The 25,052-nt window shown below is 35.1% G+C and overlaps 1 protein-coding gene across 10 annotated transcripts in view; it reads right to left on the bottom strand.

The window, feature by feature from the left end:
• Positions 1-25,052, bottom strand: part of LOC121378901 (rap guanine nucleotide exchange factor 6-like) — a 122,073-nt gene that overhangs the window by 19,130 nt on the left and 77,891 nt on the right. For 8 of the 10 annotated variants that reach the window (XM_041507266.1, XM_041507270.1, XM_041507271.1 and 5 more), the window contains 12 exons: positions 21,742-21,945; positions 20,498-20,606; positions 18,501-18,750; positions 17,115-17,352; positions 16,415-16,479; positions 14,854-14,961; positions 8,394-8,652; positions 7,765-7,864; positions 6,630-6,757; positions 5,373-5,456; positions 2,022-2,168; positions 1,111-1,242 (listed from right to left, as the gene is read on the bottom strand). In XM_041507266.1, coding sequence (XP_041363200.1) covers positions 1,111-1,242; positions 2,022-2,168; positions 5,373-5,456; positions 6,630-6,757; positions 7,765-7,864; positions 8,394-8,652; positions 14,854-14,961; positions 16,415-16,479; positions 17,115-17,352; positions 18,501-18,750; positions 20,498-20,606; positions 21,742-21,945 — 1,824 coding nt within the window. The remainder of the gene's footprint in view (positions 1-1,110; positions 1,243-2,021; positions 2,169-5,372; positions 5,457-6,629; positions 6,758-7,764; positions 7,865-8,393; positions 8,653-14,853; positions 14,962-16,414; positions 16,480-17,114; positions 17,353-18,500; positions 18,751-20,497; positions 20,607-21,741; positions 21,946-25,052) is intronic. The other 2 variants (XM_041507268.1, XM_041507276.1) reach the window with 1 other exon arrangement.

The following is a 25,052-nucleotide window of genomic DNA, read 5'->3' as shown; positions in this document are numbered from 1 at the left end:
CGAAAACTAAATGTTCACTACACTGGTTTGTTCACTTCACATTAAACCAAATGGACACGATGGACACCAATCAAACAGTTCGCGAACGTTAGGAAGAACGTTTGTTGGCTGAACTGAGGAGAGCTTTTGGCGTGAATATACGTAACGCTTCAGAGTCAGCTGACACCCACGTGTCAAGAGACATTGTTGCACTCTAAGCAATACGATTACACAGAAGTAAATCGTGATGTAAATTTGTAGAAAAACAATAGTTGATTGCATCAATGAATACCTAACTGCAGTTTTGTTTATTTCCTTTGTCTTTGTTAATTTTGTACCTATGGTCGAGAGCATGCATGCAGATCGCGATCGCGGGAAATTAACATGTAGTATTTAGACAAATAATAACGTACACCGAGTTAGTTTACAATAATCATATTTGTTAGATATATATATTTGTAAGACTGTGAGGTGACATTTAATAGTTAAAAAAAAATGGAATATACTGTGAAGTCAGCATTCTTAGCCTAGGTATTTTACAAGCAGAAATCATGATAAGCCGGATTGAAGGCAAACACTTAACTGTTTTCAACCCACTACTCCACTTATTTTGCTTTATCTGTGTTATACTCATGTTAAAAATGTAAACGCCTTAAAAAAATCCTGGGGAAAGGCCTGCCCAATGAGGTGATCAATTGATATGTTAATATGGTTAACTGGAAAAATCAGTATTAGCATGTCAATGACCTGCTTGAGTTTATAATTTATAATTCATCATGCTCTATATAACATAATTATACAATGTTTATTGGCATGTCAATGACCTGCTTGAGTTTATAATTTATAATTCATCATGCTCTATATAACATAATTATACACTGTTTATTGGAACTGATGTACACATGTATGTACTTACCCTTGTTTCACACCCAATAGCTCATCTCTAGTTTTGTGCAGGGGTGTCGTTAAACATACATTCATTCATTCATTCATTCATTCATTCATTCATTCATTCATTCATCCTCTATAAGAACAAAATTATGTGTCACTAATTATTCATCATCATAAACATTTCTAAAGATATACTTTTCATGTACATTGTATATGGACAAATAAAAAATATTTACAAACCTCTTCATACATTTTTTTCAAATTTGGAAGTGTGGATGCTCGTCGATTCTTTGTACGCTTTAGAGTGGCAACACCTGATACAACTGAACTGGAAAAGATTCCACCCGTTCCCAGAAACATGTTGCTAACATCCTGTAAAATGAAATAAAATACAATTGAGCTGGAAAAGATTCCACCCGTTCCCAGAAACATGTTGCTAACATCCTGTAAAATGAAATAAAATACAAGTGAACTGGAAAAGATTCCACCCGTTCCCAAAAACATGTTGCTCACATCCTGTAAAATGAAATAAAATACAAGTGAACTGGAAGATTCCACCCGTTCCCAGAAACATGTTGCTCACATCCTGTAAAATAAAATAAAATACAAGTGAACTAGAAAAGATTCCACCCGTTCCCAGAAACATGTTGCTCACATCCTGTAAAATTAAATAAAATACAAGTGAACTGGAAAAGATTCCACCCGTTCCCAGAAACATGTTGCTCACATCCTGTAAAATTAAATAAAATACAAGTGAACTGGAAAAGATTCCACCCGTTACCAGAAACATGTTGCTCACATCCTGTAAAATTAAATAAAATACAAGTGAACTGGAAAAAAGTCATCTTTTTGTTTGAAACGTACTGCAAATTCATAATTCATGTTTTCTATTACTGATACATTGTATTAGTTCTATATAATATTAATTAAACGCAAGCTATCATTTCTTGCGTATATATTCTTTTTCTGCCAATAGCCTGTGTATAGCAGTGGAAACATTGCAACTAATTGACAAGCTGACAATGAATACTTAGGTTTTTTTTACCAGAGACTAACAGTTATTATGCAATCACAACTAAACCTTTGTTTGAACAAAGGAATGACTAAGGATTCACCACAGAACAGTAATTAAAGTAATTTACATTACTTACATAGCGTGCTGAAGACATATTGCATATGTGTCGAATTTCTTTGGCGATCATTCTGAGTTTTTCAAAGTTAATGAGTCCATCAACAATAGAGTCATTACCAAGGTGAATGAAAGTCAGATCCTTCTTGATCAGTGGAAAAAATGGAAGCTAGAACAAAAAGAGCAGAACGCTTGAAACGATTAACACTCTTTTGAAAGCATCATTAATATAAATTATTATTCAGTGAATTCACATCTTACAACCTTTCACCACTGCACACCAATAATTTTACATTTTATTGTGTCAGACCAATCACAATAAAACAGCCATCTACGGTTAGTTTTTTTTGTAGCTTTTTAAAGAGTAATCATTGTGAAACAACACTAATTATTTTTTAATTATCAAGAAGACATAAGAACAGAGTAGAGAAATAGTGGAAACATGAACAGGAAGTTTATTATAGACACACCAGTAGATTTGTAGTAATATTTGCAACACTTAGTCGATTCTGAAAAATCTCATCAGCTGCCACAATTTAGGTAATCTTTCATTGATTTGTAAGGATCTTTTATGGCACTTTCCCTACACAGGCTGGCAAATAGCATGTCCTTCATTCATTCATTCATGTAACTTATTTTTGTGCTTATATCCAATTAAGGTTCAAGCACATTGTCCTGGGCACACATAAGCTACATGTATCTAGGTTGTCTGTCCAGAACAGTGGGTTAGTTTTTAGTTGTTAATGGTTAGAGAGACAGAAGACAGTGTAGTGGTCTTGCACCTACCCACTGAGTCGTTACAACTTGCTCTGGGTAGGAACCGGTACCGGGCTACAAACGCTGTACCTACCAGCCTTATGTCCGATCGCTTAACCACGACACCATCGAGACCGGTCCTTCAATAAACCAGTCATTGAACATTGGCTGGAATGGGAGATAACCCAATGGGTCCATCAAAGACTATCAAAGGCTCAAGTGGCAAGTTTATAGTCCCGTCATTATGTGACTGAATCCACCAAGAGAAAGAAATAGTTTTTTTGAAACCTTGGAGACTCCTAATAATATATAACAATTATACTTAAACATGAGTGGAACCACTGTTTATTTTTAGACTGTAATTGTATGCTCTTTTCCCACACTATTGCAGGCTTTATGGTATTGCAATATTTTTATATTAGTAATTTTAATTATAGAAATGTTATGAGAGATCATATATTGTGGTCTCTGACTAAATTTTATCAAAATAATGGCAGTATATACTCACCCACACCCAAGAATGGTGCATTTCTGCTGGTAACCTTCATTCACTAATTGAAATTATATGCACATATATGAAAAATCCTATTAATGGTGGGTTGGGTATTAAAAAAAATACAAATACTGTGATATCGTAAAACCCACAATATTTTGGGAATGCTTTATATTTCAGTTAGAAAGAAAGAAATGTTTTATTTAACGACGCACTCAACACATTTTATTTACAGTTATATGGTGTCAGACATACATGTATGGCTAAGGACCACACAGATTTTGAGTGGAAACCCGCTGTCGCCACTACATGGGCTACTCTTCCGATTAGCAGCAAGGGATCTTTTATTTGTGCTTCCCACAGGCAGGATAGCACAAACCATGGTCTTTGTTGAACCAGTCATGGATCACTGGTCGGTGCAAGTGGTTTACACCTACCCATTGAGCCTTGCGGAGCACTCACTCAGGGTTTGAAGTCAGTATCTGGATTAAAAATCCCATGCCTCGACTAGGATCCGAAACCAGTACCTACCAGCCTGTAGACCGATGGCCTACCACGACGCCACCGAGGCCGGTCATTTCAGTTAGATGTACCAAGGAATCAAGTAGACAGTTTATATATTGTTTTATTACCCATATGGGCTCAAATATACGGGGTAATATTTTTTCGATCTCTGCACAGTGTGCAGATTGCTTCTACAGCCACTGATTGGCTGGCTTAAAATTCACGACGTTTGGTTGGTTGCTTGCCATGGCCGGAACTTCACTTTCATTCATATAATGTTTTCATTCACGAGTCAGATTAAACATACGTTATACGGTCTACAAAGATTTACAAAAACAAATGGACTCATTTGTTTCGTAAAGCAGCGGCTTTAGTAATATATAAAAATAATTATTTTCAAATGCAAATACAGTTGTATTATTTTGTACTGTAAACATTTGGCTGTAAAAAGAAAGCCGTTATGCTATGACGTCACTTACATTACGTCATGTAATGCCCGTAAGATTATATGACATAATGGTTGATGGCTTTGTTGTAGACTGCAGAGGAATTTTTACATTGAAAATCAGTTAAAATTGACAATGGGTAATAAAGAGAATGACCAACTTGCTACGAGGAGTTACGAATTATCTGTCCCTCGTGAATGAATGTTGTAAAACCCTTGCCAAAGGCTCGGGTTTACAACATTCATTCACTCGGGACAGATAATTCATAATTCCTCGTAGCTCGTTAGTTATTCTCTAAAGATGTACCAAGAGATCTAGTAGACATATTGTTAGATGTACCAGTGGATCAAGTAGACAGTTTACATATTGTTAGATGTACCAGTGGATCAAGTAGACAGTTTACATATTGTTAAGACGTACCAGCGGATCAAGTAGACAGTTTACATATTGTTAGACGTACCAGCGGATCAAGTAGACAGTTTACATATTGTTAGATGTACCAGTGGATCAAGTAGACAGTTTACATATTGTTAGATGTACCAGTGGATCAAGTAGACAGTTTACATATTGTTAGATGTACCAGTGGATCAAGTAGACAGTTTACATATTGTTAGAAATACCAGTGGATCAAGTAGACAGTTTACATATTGTTAGACATACCAGTGGATAAGTAGACAGTTTACATATTGTTAGACATACCAGGGGATCAAGTAGACAGTTTACATATTGTTAGACGTACCAGGGGATCAAGTAGACAGTTTACATATTGTTAAGACGTACCAGGGGATCAAGTAGACAGTTTACATATTGTTAGACGTACCAGCGGATCAAGTACACAGTTTACATATTGTTAGACGTACCAGCGGATCAAGTAGACAGTTTACATATTGTTAGATGTACCAGTGGATCAAGTAGACAGTTTACATATTGTACATACCAGTGGATCAAGTAGACAGTTTACATATTGTTAGATGTACCAGTGGATCAAGTAGACAGTTTACATATTGTACATACCAGTGGATCAAGTAGACAGTTTACATATTGTTAAGACATACCAGTGGATCAAGTAGAGAGTTTACATATTGTTAGATGTACCAGTGGATAAGTAGACAGTTTACATATTGTTAGACATACCAGTGGATCAAGTAGACAGTTTACATATTGTTAAACATACCATTGGTGGCTGAATGTGTTCACTGTTGATGAGACTGCGGTATTTAGCCATGTTCCTAGATGGATCCATCAAGCTCTGAAGATCCTGAAAAGAATGTAACACATAATATAACTATTCAGATAAAAAGTATACAAAACTCTTATTTATTGTAGGTCTACCCAAAAAAAATTTGTAGTATTTGTACGATTAAAATACTACAAACATGGCAGCAGACGTTTGAGTTACCCTGGAGCTCTAGATAATCCGAATATACACCATGGTAAAATATGTATTAATATAGGTCCAACAATCATACCGTATCCCTCAAATTTATAACAAGAGTCTAGTGGAATATTAATCAATGACCTCCAAATTAATCCTGTAAAAATGTAAATACAAGAAAAAAAAGCATCAGAAATGTTCCAAATCCTCAGGCGATTTGGCAATGATGCCATAAATTGTTTTGAAAATTGTTCACAGTACATAATCCAGTTTATGTTTATTATACAGTGGTGTGGTTTGAACAATTTCTCAAGGTGTTTTTGAAAATCGATGACCAAAAAACGAAAACATTAAAAATATTCTGAATACGTCACCTGGTATTATGCTGAATCGTAAGTAATTTCGAGCTGCATTTGTACTAAAAAAATAATACACACATTAACAGTGATATAGTCCACATGGCCACATGACTAATACACACATTAACAGTGATATAGTCCACATGGCCACATGACTGATACACACATTAACAGTGATATAGTCCACATGGCCACATGACTGATACACACATTAACAGTGATATAGTCCACATGGCCACATGACTGATACACACATTAACAGTGATATAGTCCACATGGCCACATGACTGATACACACATTAACAGTGATATAGTCCACATGGCCACATGACTGATACACACATTAACAGTGATATAGTCCACATGGCCACATGACTGATACACACATTAACAGTGATATAGTCCACATGGCCACATGACTGATACACACATTAACAGTGATATAGTCCACATGGCCACATGACTAATACACACATTAACAGTGATATAGTCCACATGGCCACATGACTAATACACACATTAACAGTGATATAGTCCACATGGCCACATGACTGATACACACATTAACAGTGATATAGTGCACATGGCCACATGACTAATATGCTCATCAGTCACTGTGCTAACTGCTCTCTTGTGTCTGTCATATAAGAGTACATGTATATAGAGACACAATGTGAACACTCAACAATCAACGTACCTCAAACATTTTCACATATTTACTAGGCAGCCTGTCCCACGTGTTGTGTAACCTTGTCACAGACCGGTGACCCAGGCCACTCAAAATGGCAAACAGTGAATTGAAGTTCTTGCAATCTTTGCAGTGTTCTGAATATAAAAACGGAAAAAAACAATGTTATTCCACATTATTCTACTCAGTGTTCTCAAATACACAGCTATTTTCTTCCATACAAATTCTTGCAGTTAATGATTCAAAGAAAAGCCCACCATTAATGAAACTAAACATATGATAAACAGAGGATACTACCCGAGTGTCTTGTGATATCATAATTTATCAGCACGAGTTGATAAAAGTATGAAATCCTAGGGGGGGTATTCTTTTTATCATCCATTATCATTCTTTTCGTTAGAGACAATTGTAAACAATGTCAGTAATGTGGGTTGAATGTCACTATGTTTGGCAGTGGTAGACTCATCAACTAGCAGAATGCCAGTGGCATGTCACTAACGACAGATTTAGCACTGAAACATACACAGTGACGTAATAAAAGAAGCGAGATCTCCTAGGAAAATATCTCAGGAGATATTGAAAATTATAGTGCCAGCGAGATCTCCTACAAAAGCCTTTAATGGCTGATAAAATTGTATAGTTCCCAAACAAATATTCAGTATTCCATTTGTATATTTGTTGTGCAACTGTATTTTGGAATAACAGAAGTCTAATGTGGACTGCAACTAAGCACAATTAAGGGTTCATACACATATTGGTTAATAAATTTTCTTTTTGATTAAATATCATTACTCAAGATGTAAAATATTTATGAAAACAGCCTTAATATATTGCAAGTACATACCTTCTATTGATCTAGGGCCTAATTCACAAAGGTCTCTTAGGCTCTGCTAGACAACAAAGCATCCTCTTTGCATGTCTTTAAGCATTGCACTGCGAGATCACAAAACCGCGAGAGTTTAGTGAATTAGGCCCCTGATTATTAAATGGCAGACTGCAAATATGCATATCAAAGAGTCAATAAGGTTTATATTCACATTTTATTCATAGTTATTCTCAGACATTTGTGTTTAAAAATGTTTCATGTTTTTTTCCCATATTGTTTCCTATAAACTTTGTAATAAAATTAAACAATATCACTTACTTGCTATTTTGATGAAGTGTTTGAGCAGTTTTGATCGTTTGACTAGACTGGTTTCAGAACATATCTCTGTCACTACCCAGAACATCTCTCGGTTGACAAGCTGATTATATAACATAAAGAAAAACATAATTAGAAGAAAAATAAATGTTGTAAATTCAAGCTTATTTTTTGTGACTGTCAACAGTATTTTAAAAACCACCAACCCCTCACCTTCAACAAAAAAAAGAAGAAAGATAATGCTATAAAAAAAAAATTGTTTAAAAGGTTATGTACATACTGGTATGCATTATCTTTATATAACTCCTGGTGGTAACTGGAAAGAGTAGTTTGTGTAACAGCAGCTTGTTTGTTCTCTTACACAAACATACTAATTCATTAACCTCTTCTGAATTGTCAGCTCAGGACAACGTACTTGAACATTGTTGGAAACATGGACCAAAACCGATACCATTACCATCAAGTAACTAGGATCCATTCTGATAAACCATTGCCACAATAACAGTGAACAAAGATACTGAAATAAAACATTTCTGTTTGGTCCTCAGAAAATCACTGAATCCTATGTGACGCAAGGTAACTATATAAAGTACAATATTAGTGAAGCTACTGAACACACAAGCTGAACTTACTTCAGCAAATTTCTTTTGATTTGGACATCCAAACTTTGAGTTGAGGTTAAAGAGGTCATCGATGTACTCTGTGGGCTCCATGTCGCGGAAGGCCTTGAAGTCCTCCAGTGTGAGCTGCGAGGCCACCTCCCCGGAGTTCAGCTGCAGCATGCTGATCTGACTCTCCTTGAGCAGCTCGCCCATCAGCTCGTCGGGTACCAGCGTGTCCGTGGTCAGGTTATTCTTGAGGTAATACCTGAGCACACGAGGACAAGATCGCCTGAGTCAAGTGGAGAAGTGAACACATGTTAGCCCCGAGCTGACTGTGGTCCAAATCCTAGTAGGTCTTTCTCTTTTTGGATTTTTTTTTTTTTTTTTTTTTTTTATTTTAGCATAAGTTATGCTTTGAAATGGTTAAATGATGTATGAGTATAGAATTTGGGAACCATTGATAAGAAAAAACAAACTTGTTTTGCCAAAAGGTTTCTTTGTTTTTTTTAATGAGCAGAATTGCATTACAGTACAATTAAGTTCCCAAATTCTTCATAACTGCCGTAAGCAGATCAGATAAAACAAAACTGAATTCCACTCCCAGCAAAGTGTTACATTTAATTTCACTTTTTAAAGTGTGTAGACAAATTACTGATCACACATTTACGTGGTGTTTCAATCGGATCTGCTCACTACTTCATGCAATATCCTATGATAGCGATGATGATAACCTCAGTGTGAACAGGTATAATTGTTTCAGTGTTGCTTTTTAAATTACACAAAAGACAAAGGAAAATAAGCTAATGGAAATATTAATTTACAAGTATTTTTTTCTTTTTCACCAATACTGAAAATTATCTTGTAGAAAATACTGACTTGCTGTGAATATTAATCATCTGACAAATATAATTACAGTATGATCACAGTTAGAGAATTAAGAATTTCAACTGTTCCAAATATACTGTTCACTCTGAATCATAGAGAAATTAGAAAAGTGTTAGGTGTACTGCTATTACATGACAATAAAATGTAAGTGATTATCATTCAAAGAATAATTGGCCGAAACATGTCAGAATAATATTTTCAGGTACTGTGCATGACTAGCATGCCACATACCAGCTGAAAATTATTGCTGCTTTCAAACGTAACACATCTGTGCTTGAAAATGGTATAATTTGATTTTTTTGTTTTATTTTCACTTTGCAAACATGACAGTAAAAGTAAAAAATTTTTTAGATGTACAAAATATACGGAAATGTCCAATTTCTCTAGATCTGTGGAGTAGTCATGCAGTGACAACAATGAAAATGAAGACAGATAATACACATTCCAAGGATGGAGCATACATATTCCATGCACATAACAAAATAATGAGGACATTTATTTATTTACAGGATAACAAACAACTAAACAAACTATCAGAAAAACATACATGTATATTAAGCCTGGCTGGAAGTAAACTACATGTAGTTATAAAAATACGATGAAATTAACAAATCATTAATAAAACATGTAACACTATGCATCACAAATTATCTTTCTGAAATATAATTATAGATAACAAACTTTAACAAATCGCAATTACCACTTTGTATTTTGTGAAAATAATTTGTTTTCCTTAATGTGGAAATTCTATTCATCACATTTGGGAAAATCCAATGTTAAAGGATACCTGATAGCTAGTACTATCAACAGGTACAACATACATTGTTAATTATATGTAGATGTCTGTCATTGAATATAGTTTACAGTCCCAGCCAAGGAACTCATGCTTTTAATGTTCTTAGTTGTGTCTTTCCAATAAATTGAAGAAATAAACAGTATTTCAACATCTTTACACTAGATGTCAATGTAAAACATGCCAAAGCTAGTCTATTGAAAATTAAACATTAAGTATATGATAGAAAGAAGAAATCCTCTAAATTTCATTACAATTTTGAATGCATGCATGCTTCATGCCTTTATTACATTGCAAAGTAAACAGTCTATTACATGTTCAATTCTAATAATATTTAATTCAGGAATTGTTCACTGAAACAAGATATAAAAAGGCCAAATATATCAAATTTATAATAACAACAACACATTTTAAAACCATTATTTCCTTCTTTTGTAAATTGGAAAAACACATTTTTATTTCTATAAGTATGTGAATTTCAGGTGCTCTACTCCCACAACCAATACTGACGAGTTGAAATGACAGGTTATTGAGTGCACCCACTTGTATGACTATAAAAGAGCTATATACACCAAGACTACTCTAAATGTCTGTATCAACTGCAGTGAGACTAGGCGGTTCATTCCATACATACTTTCTTCCTACTCTAAATGTCTGTATCAACTGCAGTGAGACTAGTCGGTTCATTCCACATACTTTCTTCCTACTCTAAATGTCTGTATCAACTGCAGTGAGACTAGTCGGTTCATTCCACATACACTTTCTTCCTACTCTAAATGTCTGTATCAACTGCAGTGAGACTAGTCGGTTCATTCCACATACACTTTCTTCCTACTCTAAATGTCTGTATCAACTGCAGTGAGACTAGTCGGTTCATTCCACATACACTTTCTTCCTACTCTAAATGTCTGTATCAACTGCAGTGAGACTAGTCGGTTCATTCCACATACACTTTCTTCCTACTCTAAATGTCTGTATCAACTGCAGTGAGACTAGTCGGTTCATTCCACATACTTTCTTCCTACTCTAAATGTCTGTATCAACTGCAGTGAGACTAGTCGGTTCATTCCACATACACTTTCTTCCTACTCTAAATGTCTGTATCAACTGCAGTGAGACTAGTCGGTTCATTCCACATACACTTTCTTCATTCTCAAATCACTGATTCCTGTCTTAAGTTCTTTTTTAGAATGGATTTTCATTTATAAACTTTGTGTTAGGCATAGTTTTATTAAACACATATACATAAACTTGTAAAATGTTTTCCACTTGCATCACTGCAGCTCTCAGTACAAAATCTACGAACATGTTTAAAAATAATAAATAACAAGGTGAATAAGTTGTTTTAAAAAATAATGTTCAAAATCACCCCACAACATAAAAAGAAATACCAAGGTTAGTCTGGCCTTGGCCAATGAAAAGAAAAACCATCTCCCTATTGTAAGTCTCCATGGCAACAAAGTGTAGGTGTTAACAGGAAATAGGAGGAGTCAAAATAATGTGATGATGTAATGAGAAAAGCCCATGCGCACATGGTGCCCTTTTGGGGCAAAGCTGCAAAACATTGGGGGCATCAAAAGCATGCTACGTTTTTGCTTTTCTTTTAGAGATGATCTTATTATCTGAAATCTTTTGTTCCATGATCGAAAAGATAGCATCTTGTAGGGGCCGTCTGCTCGGGGCTTTGGGCTATATAATATATCTGCAAAATTCTTTAAGTTTTAAAAATTATTTGTATAGAAAAAAATAAAATAATAAAAATCAGACATTGCAACCTGGTTTATCAAGTTCACAATTCAGTAAAATAATGATATGTGGAACATAGTTAAAACAAAACTCACATCAAACATAAAAAATCTTGATTAAATTAGCAGAGCTTATTAAACCCAACGAGAAAACACAAGTACCATAGGTTAACATATGAATAGTGACAGTTTAAAGAATAAAACTGATTAATACAAGTTAATTATATGCTATGTCTAAACAGCAATCTTCAGTGACTGAAACTAAATGTACATGTATGCAGCTCTATTTTTGACCAACAGTATTTAAGGAATTTATTTTGAAATTCAGTTTTCTGAAGTTTTTGGCATAACAAATAAATGATAGAAATTGACAGTTTGACAAATTAATCAAGCCTCTTATTTACTGAAATGCTGATACTGACAAGCTCTACTAAATACTTAATACTGCAGGCCATGTACAACTGATTTGTATCCTTATTGATGAAACCAAAACAGTATCCCAGATAGTCAACAGACAGGATTTCCTTCAGTATGTACACCTATCATACAATTCAATGTGTGATTGTGTTGGAAACTTGGTACGAGCCCTTCTGTATTGTAGTAACAGGCCTGACTACCCATCACCGCGTACCAAATGCGTAATCCTATATTTGAGAGAAATTCAAACATTCCATATATCGCTGTGTATTAGCTGACTTTTCAAGTCTTTAAATACCATCCTGGGAAGAGGGCTTTGCAAATGCATAGTCAACAAAAAATGTCTAAGAGAATGCTACACAATAGCAGTGTAAACAAAAACTCAACATTGACGAAATATGTCGGCCATTACAAGCTTATTGTTACATAATATAACTAGTATTTTCAACAGCTCCTTGATACACACAATGAAAGTTATATTTTATTTGAGCAATGAAAACATTTCTTTTAATTCTGTCTTATCGGCAATCTCTGGCTGAAGCCAATGCCAATTTTTTTTGTCAGTTGATCAACAAGATAATTAAGTCTTTTGTGATCACTGACTGTTGTCCAATATTTTGTTCTCCATTGCAGATTTAATAGGTCAAAACTGATGATTTTTACTTACTGTCATTTGTTCATTCAGCAATTCGTTAGGGAAAACTCTGCTTATTAATAAAACAAAAGTAATAGTGTTCATCAATTCATCTGAGAGAAATAAAAATAAAAGAACAGAACAATGTTATCCCATATTAGGGGATCACTTTTAAGTCTTTATTCTTATTCAGCTATCTTGAAATCTTTATTAAAATAATATTTTAACTTGATCGGTTCACAAAAACAAATGCCCGCGATTAACTCTGTTGAATGACAGACATTATCTCAATATATCTATATTTGTGACCGATTCAGTTACTTAAATTTGAGTCGCCTTTTACATTGTATCAACCTTTTCGTATGAGATACTGAGGGCCAAACTAAAGGGTCAGCTTATCCATAGAGTCGGCTAATACACAGTGATATACAGTATTTAGAAACAGAACTTCAGCAATTAAAACAGTTGTGAAATGCATGGTAAAACGGTGTCCAACAGAACAAGACAACAATAAGACAAACAAAAGCTACATGGTCAGATTGTTGAGACTATTAAACAAACATTATTACACATGACAATTTCATAACATACATAATAAATTATCACCCTTGATTACTGTCAAACAAAGTTTGTATTTTGTGAAGTGTACTGACTTTGATAACTTACAGATATTACTATAATTTCACTCTTGCAAAATTAGTAAAACAACCAGCAGCAGAGGTATACATTCTCATATAAAATGATTCAGTATTAAGTAAACGGCTTCCAACTAGAAAGTGGTGGATGCTTTAATATTAATATAGTAGCACACAGTACTCTATCAAAGCAAACCAACTTGACAAATATCAAGACATTAGTCCAGTTTTTGTTGATTAACACTGGGAACTGAAGACAACTTCCGAATGACCCAGCATACATTCATTAAAAAAACATATTAATCAAAAGAATATTGCTAATATAGCTCTTACTAAAAAGTTTTAACATCCAGTAATTTTGTTGTTCAAGTTTTGATAATGTAAATCTTCAACAAAATAGCTTGTTATATGTATCAGTAAATTGTTCATCTACTCACAAACACGAATGCACAAGAAGCTGATATATAACGAGCTTATGTATGCCGCTTTAAGAACTAACAGAATGACTGGATATATAGACATTTTTACATTAATGATTTCCAATATGTCTACAGTCTAAGAAATACATACCATGACAGAATAATAGAAAGTTTAGAGATTCTAGATTCACTGCATGACAGGACTACTTGATTATACGTGTGTAACAAATCATCAAACCACTGTGAGAACAGTCAGTGCCTATGTCCAACATGGGAATTTGCAAACTACTTTTACTGTTGTATATACAAACACACTGTTCAATATTCTAGTCAACTTGAAGCATCCAGTAGAACATTTTGACACTGTTATCTCCACTATTAAGAGCATAAATGATCACAGCTCCGTTTTACGGAGTCATCTTAGCATCAACATTGCTTCATAAAACAGGGCCCTGGATTACAGTGATTACACTGGTGTTGTTAATAATTATGTATTATAATTTATTGACTGGCTCTTGCCCTATCACATTCTTTAAGAACTGACCAAAACTCATTGCATGTTATTTATACTGATACTGGACTTGAAAATGCAAGTAAACAATCTTTTCAGTTCCTCTCGGTCTTTAGTAATTGTTGTGCCATAAGAGATCTTTTGTTAAGCAGTGTGTTTGTATTAGGTTCTAAGATTGCATAAAATTAATTTTGAGCTGTAACAAACACCAGGATGACCAAAACATGTTGGATTTGCCAAAATTAAAACTTTAATCAATAAGTAATGTATAAATTAACTTACTATCTTTACTAGAAGCTGTAACAGACAAAAAATATTTTACACTGCCTACTAACAAAGGTCAGGGGCTTTAATGTGACCATTCAGTTTCACATGTATTCAGTTTGATGATCTGCAGTAATGACTGAATAAGCAATGACTACAAGAAGTGGATGGTGTGGTGAGTACATACCGGCCGTTCAGGGTGAGTCTCTCCTGCAGGTTCTGTAGTTGGTCTGGAAGTCGTTTCTGTTTGATCACCTTCTCGTTCTGCACGGTCACCTCACATAGAGAGTAATTACTAAAATAACAATGCATGCTTTTTACAATAAATCCAATGAAAGGCAGTTGAAAAAAGAAAAAACAGTGGAGTTCTAAAACCAGTATTCCGAGAAGGTAAATATAATCTCATAAAAACAAAAACAAAAAAACAAAAACAAAAAACCAAGAGGGAAGGAACATTTTATTGAAGAGCTCAGCACATTTAAAACCTAGGGTCTAACATGAGATTAGTTCAACACATGGTGTAACCAGCGAGGAATCCTGCTGCCACCATGTAAGCTACTCCCACCAAACAGCATTCAACACGTGGGGCAACCAGCGAGGAATCCTGCTGCCACCATGTAAGCTACTCCCACCAAACAGCATTCAACACGTGATGTAACCAGCGAGGAATCCTGCTGCCACCATGTAAGCTACTCCCACCAAACAGCATTCAACACGTGGTGCAACCAGCGAGGAATCCTGCTGCCACCATGTAAGCTACTCCCACCAAACAGCATTCAACACGTGGTGCAACCAGCGAGGAATCCTGCTGCCACCATGTAAGCTACTCCCACCAAACAGCATTCAACACGTGGTGCAAACCAGCGAGGAATCCTGCTGCCACCATGTAAGCTACTCCCACCAAACAGCATTCAACACGTGGTGCAACCAGCGAGGAATCCTGTTGCCACCATGTAAGCTACTCCCACCAAACAGCATTCAACACATGCTGTAACCAGCGAGGAATCCTGCTGCCACCATGTAAGCTACTCCCACCAAACAGCATTCAACACGTGGTGTAACCAGCGAGGAATCCTGCTGCCACCATGTAAGCTACTCCCACCAAACAGCATTCAACACGTGGTGTAACCAGCGAGGAATCCTGCTGCCACCATGTAAGCTACTCCCACCAAACAGCATTCAACACGTGGTGTAACCAGCGAGGAATCCTGCTGCCAACATGTAAGCTACTCCCACCAAACAGCATTCAACACGTGGTGTAACCAGCAAGGAATCCTGTTGCCACCATGTAAGCTACTCCCACCAAACAGCAGTACAGTCGTTTCATCATCTCTCTCAATGTACAACAAAATGAAGGCAGAAAGAAACATAAATAAACAAACAAATTTTGACACTGGTGGAAAATCACTGTACTACATCATCAAATGACAAGTCTAATAATACTCTTATTCCAGGATTTATTTCTAAGAAAACTGTGCACTAAACATTTCTGATATGGGAATAAAATATTTAGTCTTTAAATAAGAAAGAAAAATCATCAGTTTCATTAACCTAACTTGGTAATGCACAAGTTTTATTGGAATATTCCTGCAGTATAATTCTGTCCTCACGCAGAAGACAATTTGACACATGTAGGTCCAACTGTAGAAAACAGATAAAATGCTTTATTTGTGGTTGTCTTACCAAGTAAGCATTTAATCACTTCTTAACATTTATAACTGTAGTATAATAATAAAGACACTATTTACCAGCTAGGGTCAGTAATTCCAAACTCTTGTAAAGCCAGCATGACAACTTCTTTGGCAGTAGTTTCCTAAAAACAAAAAGCAATGTTTTGAAATCGGAAAGGTGATATGCATATAAAAATAAATACAGAACTGATCTTTAAAACTCTAAAAACTCGATACTACATGTACACTTAAACTAGACGCCCATGTGACATGAATCACTCACCTGGTATAAACTACTTGTACCTCCAAAAAGTGAACCATAGCAATAACAATTGTTTGGTGACAACTAATTTGACATTAACAGAGGAAATGAACAAATGAAAATGTGCATACATGTGTATTATAATCCAAACCAATAAACTATCCACTTTTATCACAGCATATGCCTGGACGTTGTTTTTTTTGGAGAGGGGGGGGGATTCTAATTTTACCTGTGACATAATTAGGGAACAAATAAAGATGTAAACTGGTGATGGTCAGTCATCAGAGGGTCATTTGTACCAGCTTTAGTGGAAATCTACATGGTGGAAATTCAGAATAAGTTAAAAATCTCTTAGCCAATCACAGGCTAGAACAGCTTTATTAGATTTCGAATCATCACCAAAAATAACAATATGTATGTGCTAGGCTGCAGTTCTGTCCTGATCACAAGACAGTCACGTCATGCATTTTTAGACTACTGTAGGTGTATTAGGCTAACCACAGAACTAGATCTTGCCTTGTGAATAGGGAGATATTTGAAAGACTGGTCGGCCTTGTAGACTTTGATGACATGATCTGGAAAATCAAAGTTGAGGTCATTTACCGACACACCCCCGAGGCTAGTGAGATCTGGGTTACTGGCACTCAAGTGATTTGACAGACCAGCATTCGACGACGAGGTAGACGAAGTGGATGATTTCCGTGATGGCTTTGTGTACAGGCTCTCATCAGAATGATTCATGTTGTTGCCCTCACTGAAATATCAAGTTGTAACACAGACTGGAACATCCTTGTCAGACGATAACCATTAGTCAGTCATAACAAATTAAATGAAAATAACAATCAACCAAAGGTGAAGATAAATGTAAACAAATAATATATATCAAATGTCAAAATATAACAGTAGTAGTAATAATAATACTATGAAATCTGAGCTCTAGCAATCTAGGCATCGTTCACATTGAGTATAAATATATATATATATATATCTCCTATAACTTACTCATGATAAGTCTTTAGGTAATGCGTTCCTGCGGATGGGTCATTTGCTTACAAGCCAATAAGAACTGTGAACCCCGAGCGTAACGTTTTCAAAGATTTAGTTAACATGCATGACATCTAATTTATACTAATCGTGATAACGTCATATTACTGATGGCGGCGACTGTAGTACAGTCATTTACTAATAATTGAATTAAAACAATAATTAAAATGTTATTTTAGAAGTGTTATACGATAAATAGAAATCGCTACTCGTGTTTGTTAATATGTAAAATATCAACCTCGTCTTAACAGAGCCTCGACAAATACCAATTAACACAGACTTGGTAGATATTTTCCATATTTAAAAATACTTGTGACGAATCCTCTATATATTACATGTATATTCATTTATTGTTTTTGTGTAGGCTTGCTTGCACTCAATGTTTGTTTTTTGTTGTTGTTATTATTGTATTGCTACTAGGCTTGGATAATAAATTTTTGGTTGCACAACATACCTATATATTTTTCTGTCAATTTATTGGAAATATGATGTCCACATGCTCTTGTTGTCAACCATTTTGCATTAATGTAGCATTGTCAGATATATTTTTAATGGTGGGAATATTTTTGGTGGGAATATTTTTCAACACCAAAATGTTTCTACTAAAAGATATTTACAACACTTGCGTGTCACAGACACATGATTGTCAGGTTAACTATACATCACAGTGTGGATATATGGCACTGGTGACCTGGACGTCAGCCAGTATGTCTTGAAATTGTTAACAAATGCACATGTGTAAACAAGTATGTGTTATCATAAATAACGCATTATGTTCTCACCAACGGGTGTGTAAGAAAGTAAATTGATATTGACATGATACTAATAACTAATTGTATATATCTCTACTATACAAACCTATTATTTAAATTTTTAGGAATTAGATTCATTTTCATCAAGGCTTTTTTCAATCTTGGCTTGTTTCCAAACATCATAAAGCCTTTGTCTTTCTTTTCTAATTTTTTGTCTTTACATATAACTGGAATCTGTCCCTCCAGATTAGGAGCAGACAACCTCTGTTTTAATAGTGGAGGGGGCTGAATGAAATCTTGAGACTTCATTTTTCTTGGAGCTCCTTTTTCTGCAGAAAGTAGCATTTCCTTGAAGTCTAAAAAACAAACAAGATCAATGTGGTACAATGTGATAATATATTATTTTATATAACAGTTACATAAAGATACAGTTTCAAAAATATTTGCTATTAGAACAGATGTTTCATATCTCTGGATTGCCCTTTTGAGCTTTCAGTTCACTGGATCTAAACTGAATACAAATGCTAAACCAGGCTCTGTAAAAGTGTGTTAAAATGTAGATATCAAAGTAATAAAGTAGAATTAACAGTTATACTGACAGGGTGTGCAGTTTACAGTCACCCGATCACCCATGGCGAGTCAAAATAGTGTCAGGCAAGTCAAAACCTTATCACGTGTCGCCTGTCTGGCGACCGAAAATTTCCGCATATTGTATTATGTATCAAAATGCAAATAACTAATGTTTGTAAGAGATCGGAAAGTTATTTTTTATTTGTTGTTTTCAACTGGTTTCCTATTAGTATCTGCACAACCAAATCCATATAGGACATAACAGCAATACCTTCCCCAGTCTATCGAATAGTCTAAAACCATTCGGAACAACTCGTCACATTCCGCTACGCTATGTTTCACAGAAAGATTTTGTTTAGGTCTCACTATACAGATGTCATCTGCCATTGAAACCTATGTTAAATTGCCCAACTTCAAATGAAGATTGCCAATAGAATGGGTTATCGTTGGCACTAACAACATACACCATTGCGAATATACATAAGCATTTATTTTCACTCCAACATTTCCGTCTCAGTTTTTTGTTATATGACTGCAATTCACTCCGGCTGTCTCTTACACTATACACTCATGTCCTAAAAGGTCAATGCACAATATTACAAAACAGCATGGGTAAAATACAGCCAGAAGGCTTACCATTAAACATACATATTGTTTTAATTCTTCACCATTTCCAAAAAGTGAATATGTGAACCATAACTTGTGTCACAATTAGGAACTATAGTGGACGGTGATCTATCAACTCTCACCCAGAAGTGATCTGTGTAGTGAGACCTTATGGGCCTGAGGTTTTTCGAAGTTACATTGTGTTGGTACGTTTTCGTTTCTTACGGAATATACCGAGTCTACTATACCAAACACCCAATTGTCACTGCTTAGTATTTTTTAATTCCTCGTCATACGACCATAATTATTAATAGCACCTTATTCATTCCAAGACCAAGCCTTGGTAAAACGTTCCAGATGTTTGATTGTGTGGGTCCCGTGACAACATAATAATTATTATAATTTAATTACAACAGTTTGTAATAAAATTAAAACAAGTTCTGTTTCCTTCTTTTGTGTTGTTATATATTATTGTATGTATAATATAGTAACATGTTTTTAAAGTGCAATTTAAGTAAGTTCTTTTTCTTTAACAAAATTCGGTCGCAGGCCATTCAAAAGTTGTACAGGCGAGTCAAAGTATTGCTGTGAATGGTTCGATTGGCCAGTCAAAAAAAATCCCAAGTGCATACCCTTTTTTAATTTTAATTTACCTCCAACTACATTTTGTAAGGTGATAATTTGAAAAACAATAACAGTGAATAGGTTCCAGTTAAAGCTGTGTTCCTTCTAAAAAATAATTATTCATAAACAAAACTGCAGAAAGGTAGGACTAACTATATTGCATTTTGACCATTTGCAGCCATTAATAGAGGTTTTGTTGTGACAAAAACACATTTCCTATTGCCAGTAAACTGAGTGTTAACATCCACAAATGGTCTGTTACTACCTAGTCATGGTGATATTATTAGTTAATATAATGCCTACCATGAAGGTTTGATTTGACCATGATGGAAAGATGAGTGGCACCACGGAGGATCTCCAGTGCACGGTTATGTGATATATGTTGGAAGTTCTGGCCATTCACCTCCAGTATCTGTAAGACACAAACAATACATGTAATAGGAAGTTGAAATCTTGGGTAACTGAAGATGGTTTATTTCATGTTTACCTTGATAACTGATTGTTAGTTTACATGAATTATATTTGCATAACAGGTGAGTTCCCTACTCCTAACACACTTGTACTGTGGTTCTGTACTACAATGACATTCAAAATGTATTCTAAACAAACTGCCATTAGTCTGATGATTAGATAGCATTTTTCCTTTTGAATTATGGAATATGTCTATATGCATTTAACCATGTAACCTACTGGCCTTTTGTGGGAATTTGAAGTTGCCTAACCAACAGACTAAACAGAATGACAGATTCGCATAAAATCTTCTGCCCTGCATAAGGCATGTTATCATGTCCATTTACCACTGCTACTAGTAAAATACATGGGCAACCAATTTAATTTACACAATGTAAATTAAAATAAGAACATTAAACATCAAACCAACCTCTTCCCAAACATAACTCCACTAATAATGAGTTTAACACTGATTTGCAATAAAGATATGTTCAAAATCAGGAATTTGTTATATTGATGCTATACATGGTTCTGTAGTATCAAATGTTATTATTATCCATATGGTTCAACATAACTGAGTTAATAATAATCATACGAAGCATACATGTAATAACAAGAGCAATGACGTAATTTTGGGAAGCGCCATCATAACATGACGTTGCTTCTCCAGTCCTAGCTCAGACTGTGCATTTGAAACATGACATTTCGTCGTCTCCTAGTTGTGGCTGTAACATTTTGAGATGGGTCTCGTTATTCATGAAGAAAACAACAATAATAATATGAATAATAAAGAAATTATTACACTTGCGTGTAAGTCGTATTGATTTTACGAAACTTGTGTCAGGATTCATGTATTACCCTCGCTCTTACTTAGGCAATACAAAAATCATGACACACATTTTGTAAAACCAGTACGACACACGAGCGTATTATAATCTCTATATATATATCTCCTCTCAAAACAACAACCCTGCAGTAACCAGTGGCCTCCTAAATGTCCTTTTGGAGATCTAAGAAGATGAAGGCTCTTTTTTTCCCCACAGCACATTAGAAGTGGAAATGTGTAATAATTCCATAAAAGTGTTTTTAAACAGTACCTGATCCCCTCGCTTCAGTCCAGCATCAAAAGCTTTCGACCGATTCTCCACTTTTGTGATAAAGATGCCGCTACCACGTTCGAGCCCACCGAGGATCTGGAAGTGAAGTATCTCCTCCCTGGTGGCCCGTGTCAGTGTGATCGTGCGTACCCGCGCCTTCGCGGCACACGCAATGTTCATCAACCTCATCTCACCCATCAGCCGCTGCAACACACAGTCAGTAAGTCAGCAGTAATAAACATATTAGTCATCAGTGGCAAAAATAGTAGCCTACTGGACCAACGGCAGCTTTTATCATTTGAAATTCAGAATGTAAAAACTTATGTAACTTGCATGTATTTTTAAAATAACAACAAATAAACATTCAACATAATAATGTTCTAAATATACATCAGTGGTCAATGCCACAGTGTCAAATGTACATTTTGATGTTATACCTACTGGGGCATCATTGTCATATAGATATACTTTATTCATCCTTATGTAGTTTAGGTGTACAGTGAAAGATATGTATGGTGCTGAATCTATTCACACTAACTGCAATTTTTCATCCATACATGGTTACATCTAAATCTGTGATGTGCGTATTGAAAATACTGTGTCATATTACAGTACAGTAGATGAACCCCTATTGGCAAAGTTTGGGTTTTTAATTTAACAAAAAAAGGAAACCTTAAATATTAGCCATAACTTCAATAGTATATTACAAAAATTAACCCCATCAAAACATTCCTGGTAACACCCACGAATACTTTGGGGCGTGGGAATGACAGCTACCTTGTGACTAGTGACCATGTATATATATATATATATATACAACTGACAAGTAGAAGAACATTGCTTGTAACTATTAGGTGACAGCACTACTTGAGCTTGAACTGTTTTTTCATCATGCCCCTATACCACCAGGGTTTCAGGCATGTCCGTCCTGGGTCCGGTCTCTGGCAAGGCTAGGGCCCTGATCCGGGACAGAAATTACTTAGGTGGGACAATTTTTATATTAACCAAAAAGGGGAAATGACAACACTGCACAAAACTTTAATTATACATGAAATTCTGAAGCTATAGGCATATAGGGTGAGGCACCCCTCTCCCCTCCATGACTAGCAACTTGAACACTTCCCCTAACAAAATATTTTTTTTTAGAGCAGACCCCTCCGATATATTGTAGTTTGCAGCATGTGCCACTACTATGTGTGTTTCTCTAACGTTTGTATTAATGTTTGTGCTATTTTATGCAATATACATGTATAGTGCTCAATCAGAAATAACTGGACACCTTAAAAATGTTCAGGACCATCTCCTAAGCACCCAGTAAAGTTCCATCCTATACAGGGTATGTCTAATACATTATATTGGTTCTTGATATTTCAAATCTATTTAGCAGCTTCTGTTAAGTTTGATATTTAACTACAGTACAAACTGGATTTTATTATCAGGTACACACTGGTGTGTATATTTACATGTATGGTAAAACTGACCCTTTACTGTTTTAATTTTGAAGTAAATATAAACTTTAAATTTATGAAATTGCATGTAATTCAACTTTTACAGTAGTGTATCATCAATTTCACTGCTATAGATGCAAACACATCATATGGCCTGTAGGGGTCACAAGTTGTCAGATAACACTGTTTTCTGTGCCAGAAGGGATAGCAGGTGAGGTCAGTTCAGAGTGTTTAACGTGTACATTCAGCGCAAGCTGTTGTAATGCACGCCTGTCCTGGGCACATGTGCCGGCCTCGGCCGGCTCCTCCATCCAGGGGATAGCTGTTCTACAAACAATTTAGCCACAAGATACTGCTTTAAATAGGGGCAGCCTTTAATTTATTGCTCACATGCATGACTGCACACGCAGTGCTCATAGCTGTCAACGTTAACAGAAAGCAATACTGTAATCAAAGGAGCAGTATCAGTACCAAGAATGATTCCTCACATTTCATCAGTGTTTAACCATGTCAGAAAACACTTAGTAACATAAACGTTAGTTATTTACTACTTTTTGGTTTTGTATTAACTAAACTAAAGCCCCATTACAGAAGTTAAGTCTTGATTTCATGTGTATTTTGTGGGAGGGGTGGAGGCAACCTGACATCGTCCTGTGCCCATTTGGTGTGAAATACATTTTACAGTCCCTTGCTCATTTCTACTAAACTATTCATATCAATACAAGTCCTGCCACAAACTCCTTCACAAAATATAATTTGCCAGTTATTTGGACAAATATTATGAAAGTATTCTCTAAAATTACATTTGTTTATTAGAGAAAAGTTTGACACTCAATACATGTAAATTACATTTTGATGATCACGACCATATGCCAGTGAGAAGTGTAATTATATCTATATCAATAAAAGTTTTTAAAAACCTAACAGTTTAGGAGAGAAGATACAGACATTGCTTGTTATAAATGGTGTTATTGTATACATTATAGCTGGGTTAATAAGCTACTAGCTAAAACTTGATACTGGTAGAAAACAATACTGGATATGTAAGCCTGTACAGGGTACACACTTTTAAAACTGAATAAAATACATAGACCTAGGTATTTCTCAAATTCCTCTAAATGTTACTTGCTTTATTTCTTTTTTATAGTCTCAGATATGTCTGCAAATTGAAATTAAAAAACAAGCAACGTAGCTCAATAATTATAGCAGTGTATTCTAATTCTAATTACTGTAAATAAATTATTACAATTGCCATGCTGTAATATAACATTTTCAAACTTTTCCATATTTAGAACTTTTCTCCACTTACAGATTTTATTTATTTAGGCCTTATAAAAACATTTTTTTTCAAGTTTTTTTTTAAAGCTGCTAAAAACCTACCATTATAAATATCACACCACATTACATGTCAGTGAAACCATCCCATCTTAATCACCAACCAATCAACAAATGTCACAAACAAGCAGGCACTTTAATTAATAGCAGTACATACATTGTCTGTCTGTCAAATTCCAGTAAACCAACACAAAATAGCCAGTGAGCAGCAAGAAATAATATTTTATACCAGAAAAGCAGAAACCATTAATAGGCAGGATATGCAGTGAACACAGACATGTGTAGTGTGCTGATGTTATAATATGATACATAAACTAACATGTAATCCTATGTACAGAAACATTACGATTACAATACATTTAAAATGAAGGCTACCAAAGAATTTAACCAGATCTTTAGCGAGAAAAAGGAAAAAGAACAAAACTATATCATTCATCCAAAAATATGTTAACATTTTTATTGAAATGAAACAAAAATTCAGTGACATTTCCAGTTTAGTTTAGATATAATGTTAAACATAATCAAACA

The sequence above is a fragment of the Gigantopelta aegis genome, chromosome 8 (assembly GCF_016097555.1).
Source record: "Gigantopelta aegis isolate Gae_Host chromosome 8, Gae_host_genome, whole genome shotgun sequence".
NCBI lineage: Eukaryota > Metazoa > Mollusca > Gastropoda > Neomphalida > Peltospiridae > Gigantopelta > Gigantopelta aegis.
The sequence above is the reverse complement of the archived record's forward strand: the minus strand, read 5'-3'. Positions and strand labels throughout refer to the sequence as shown.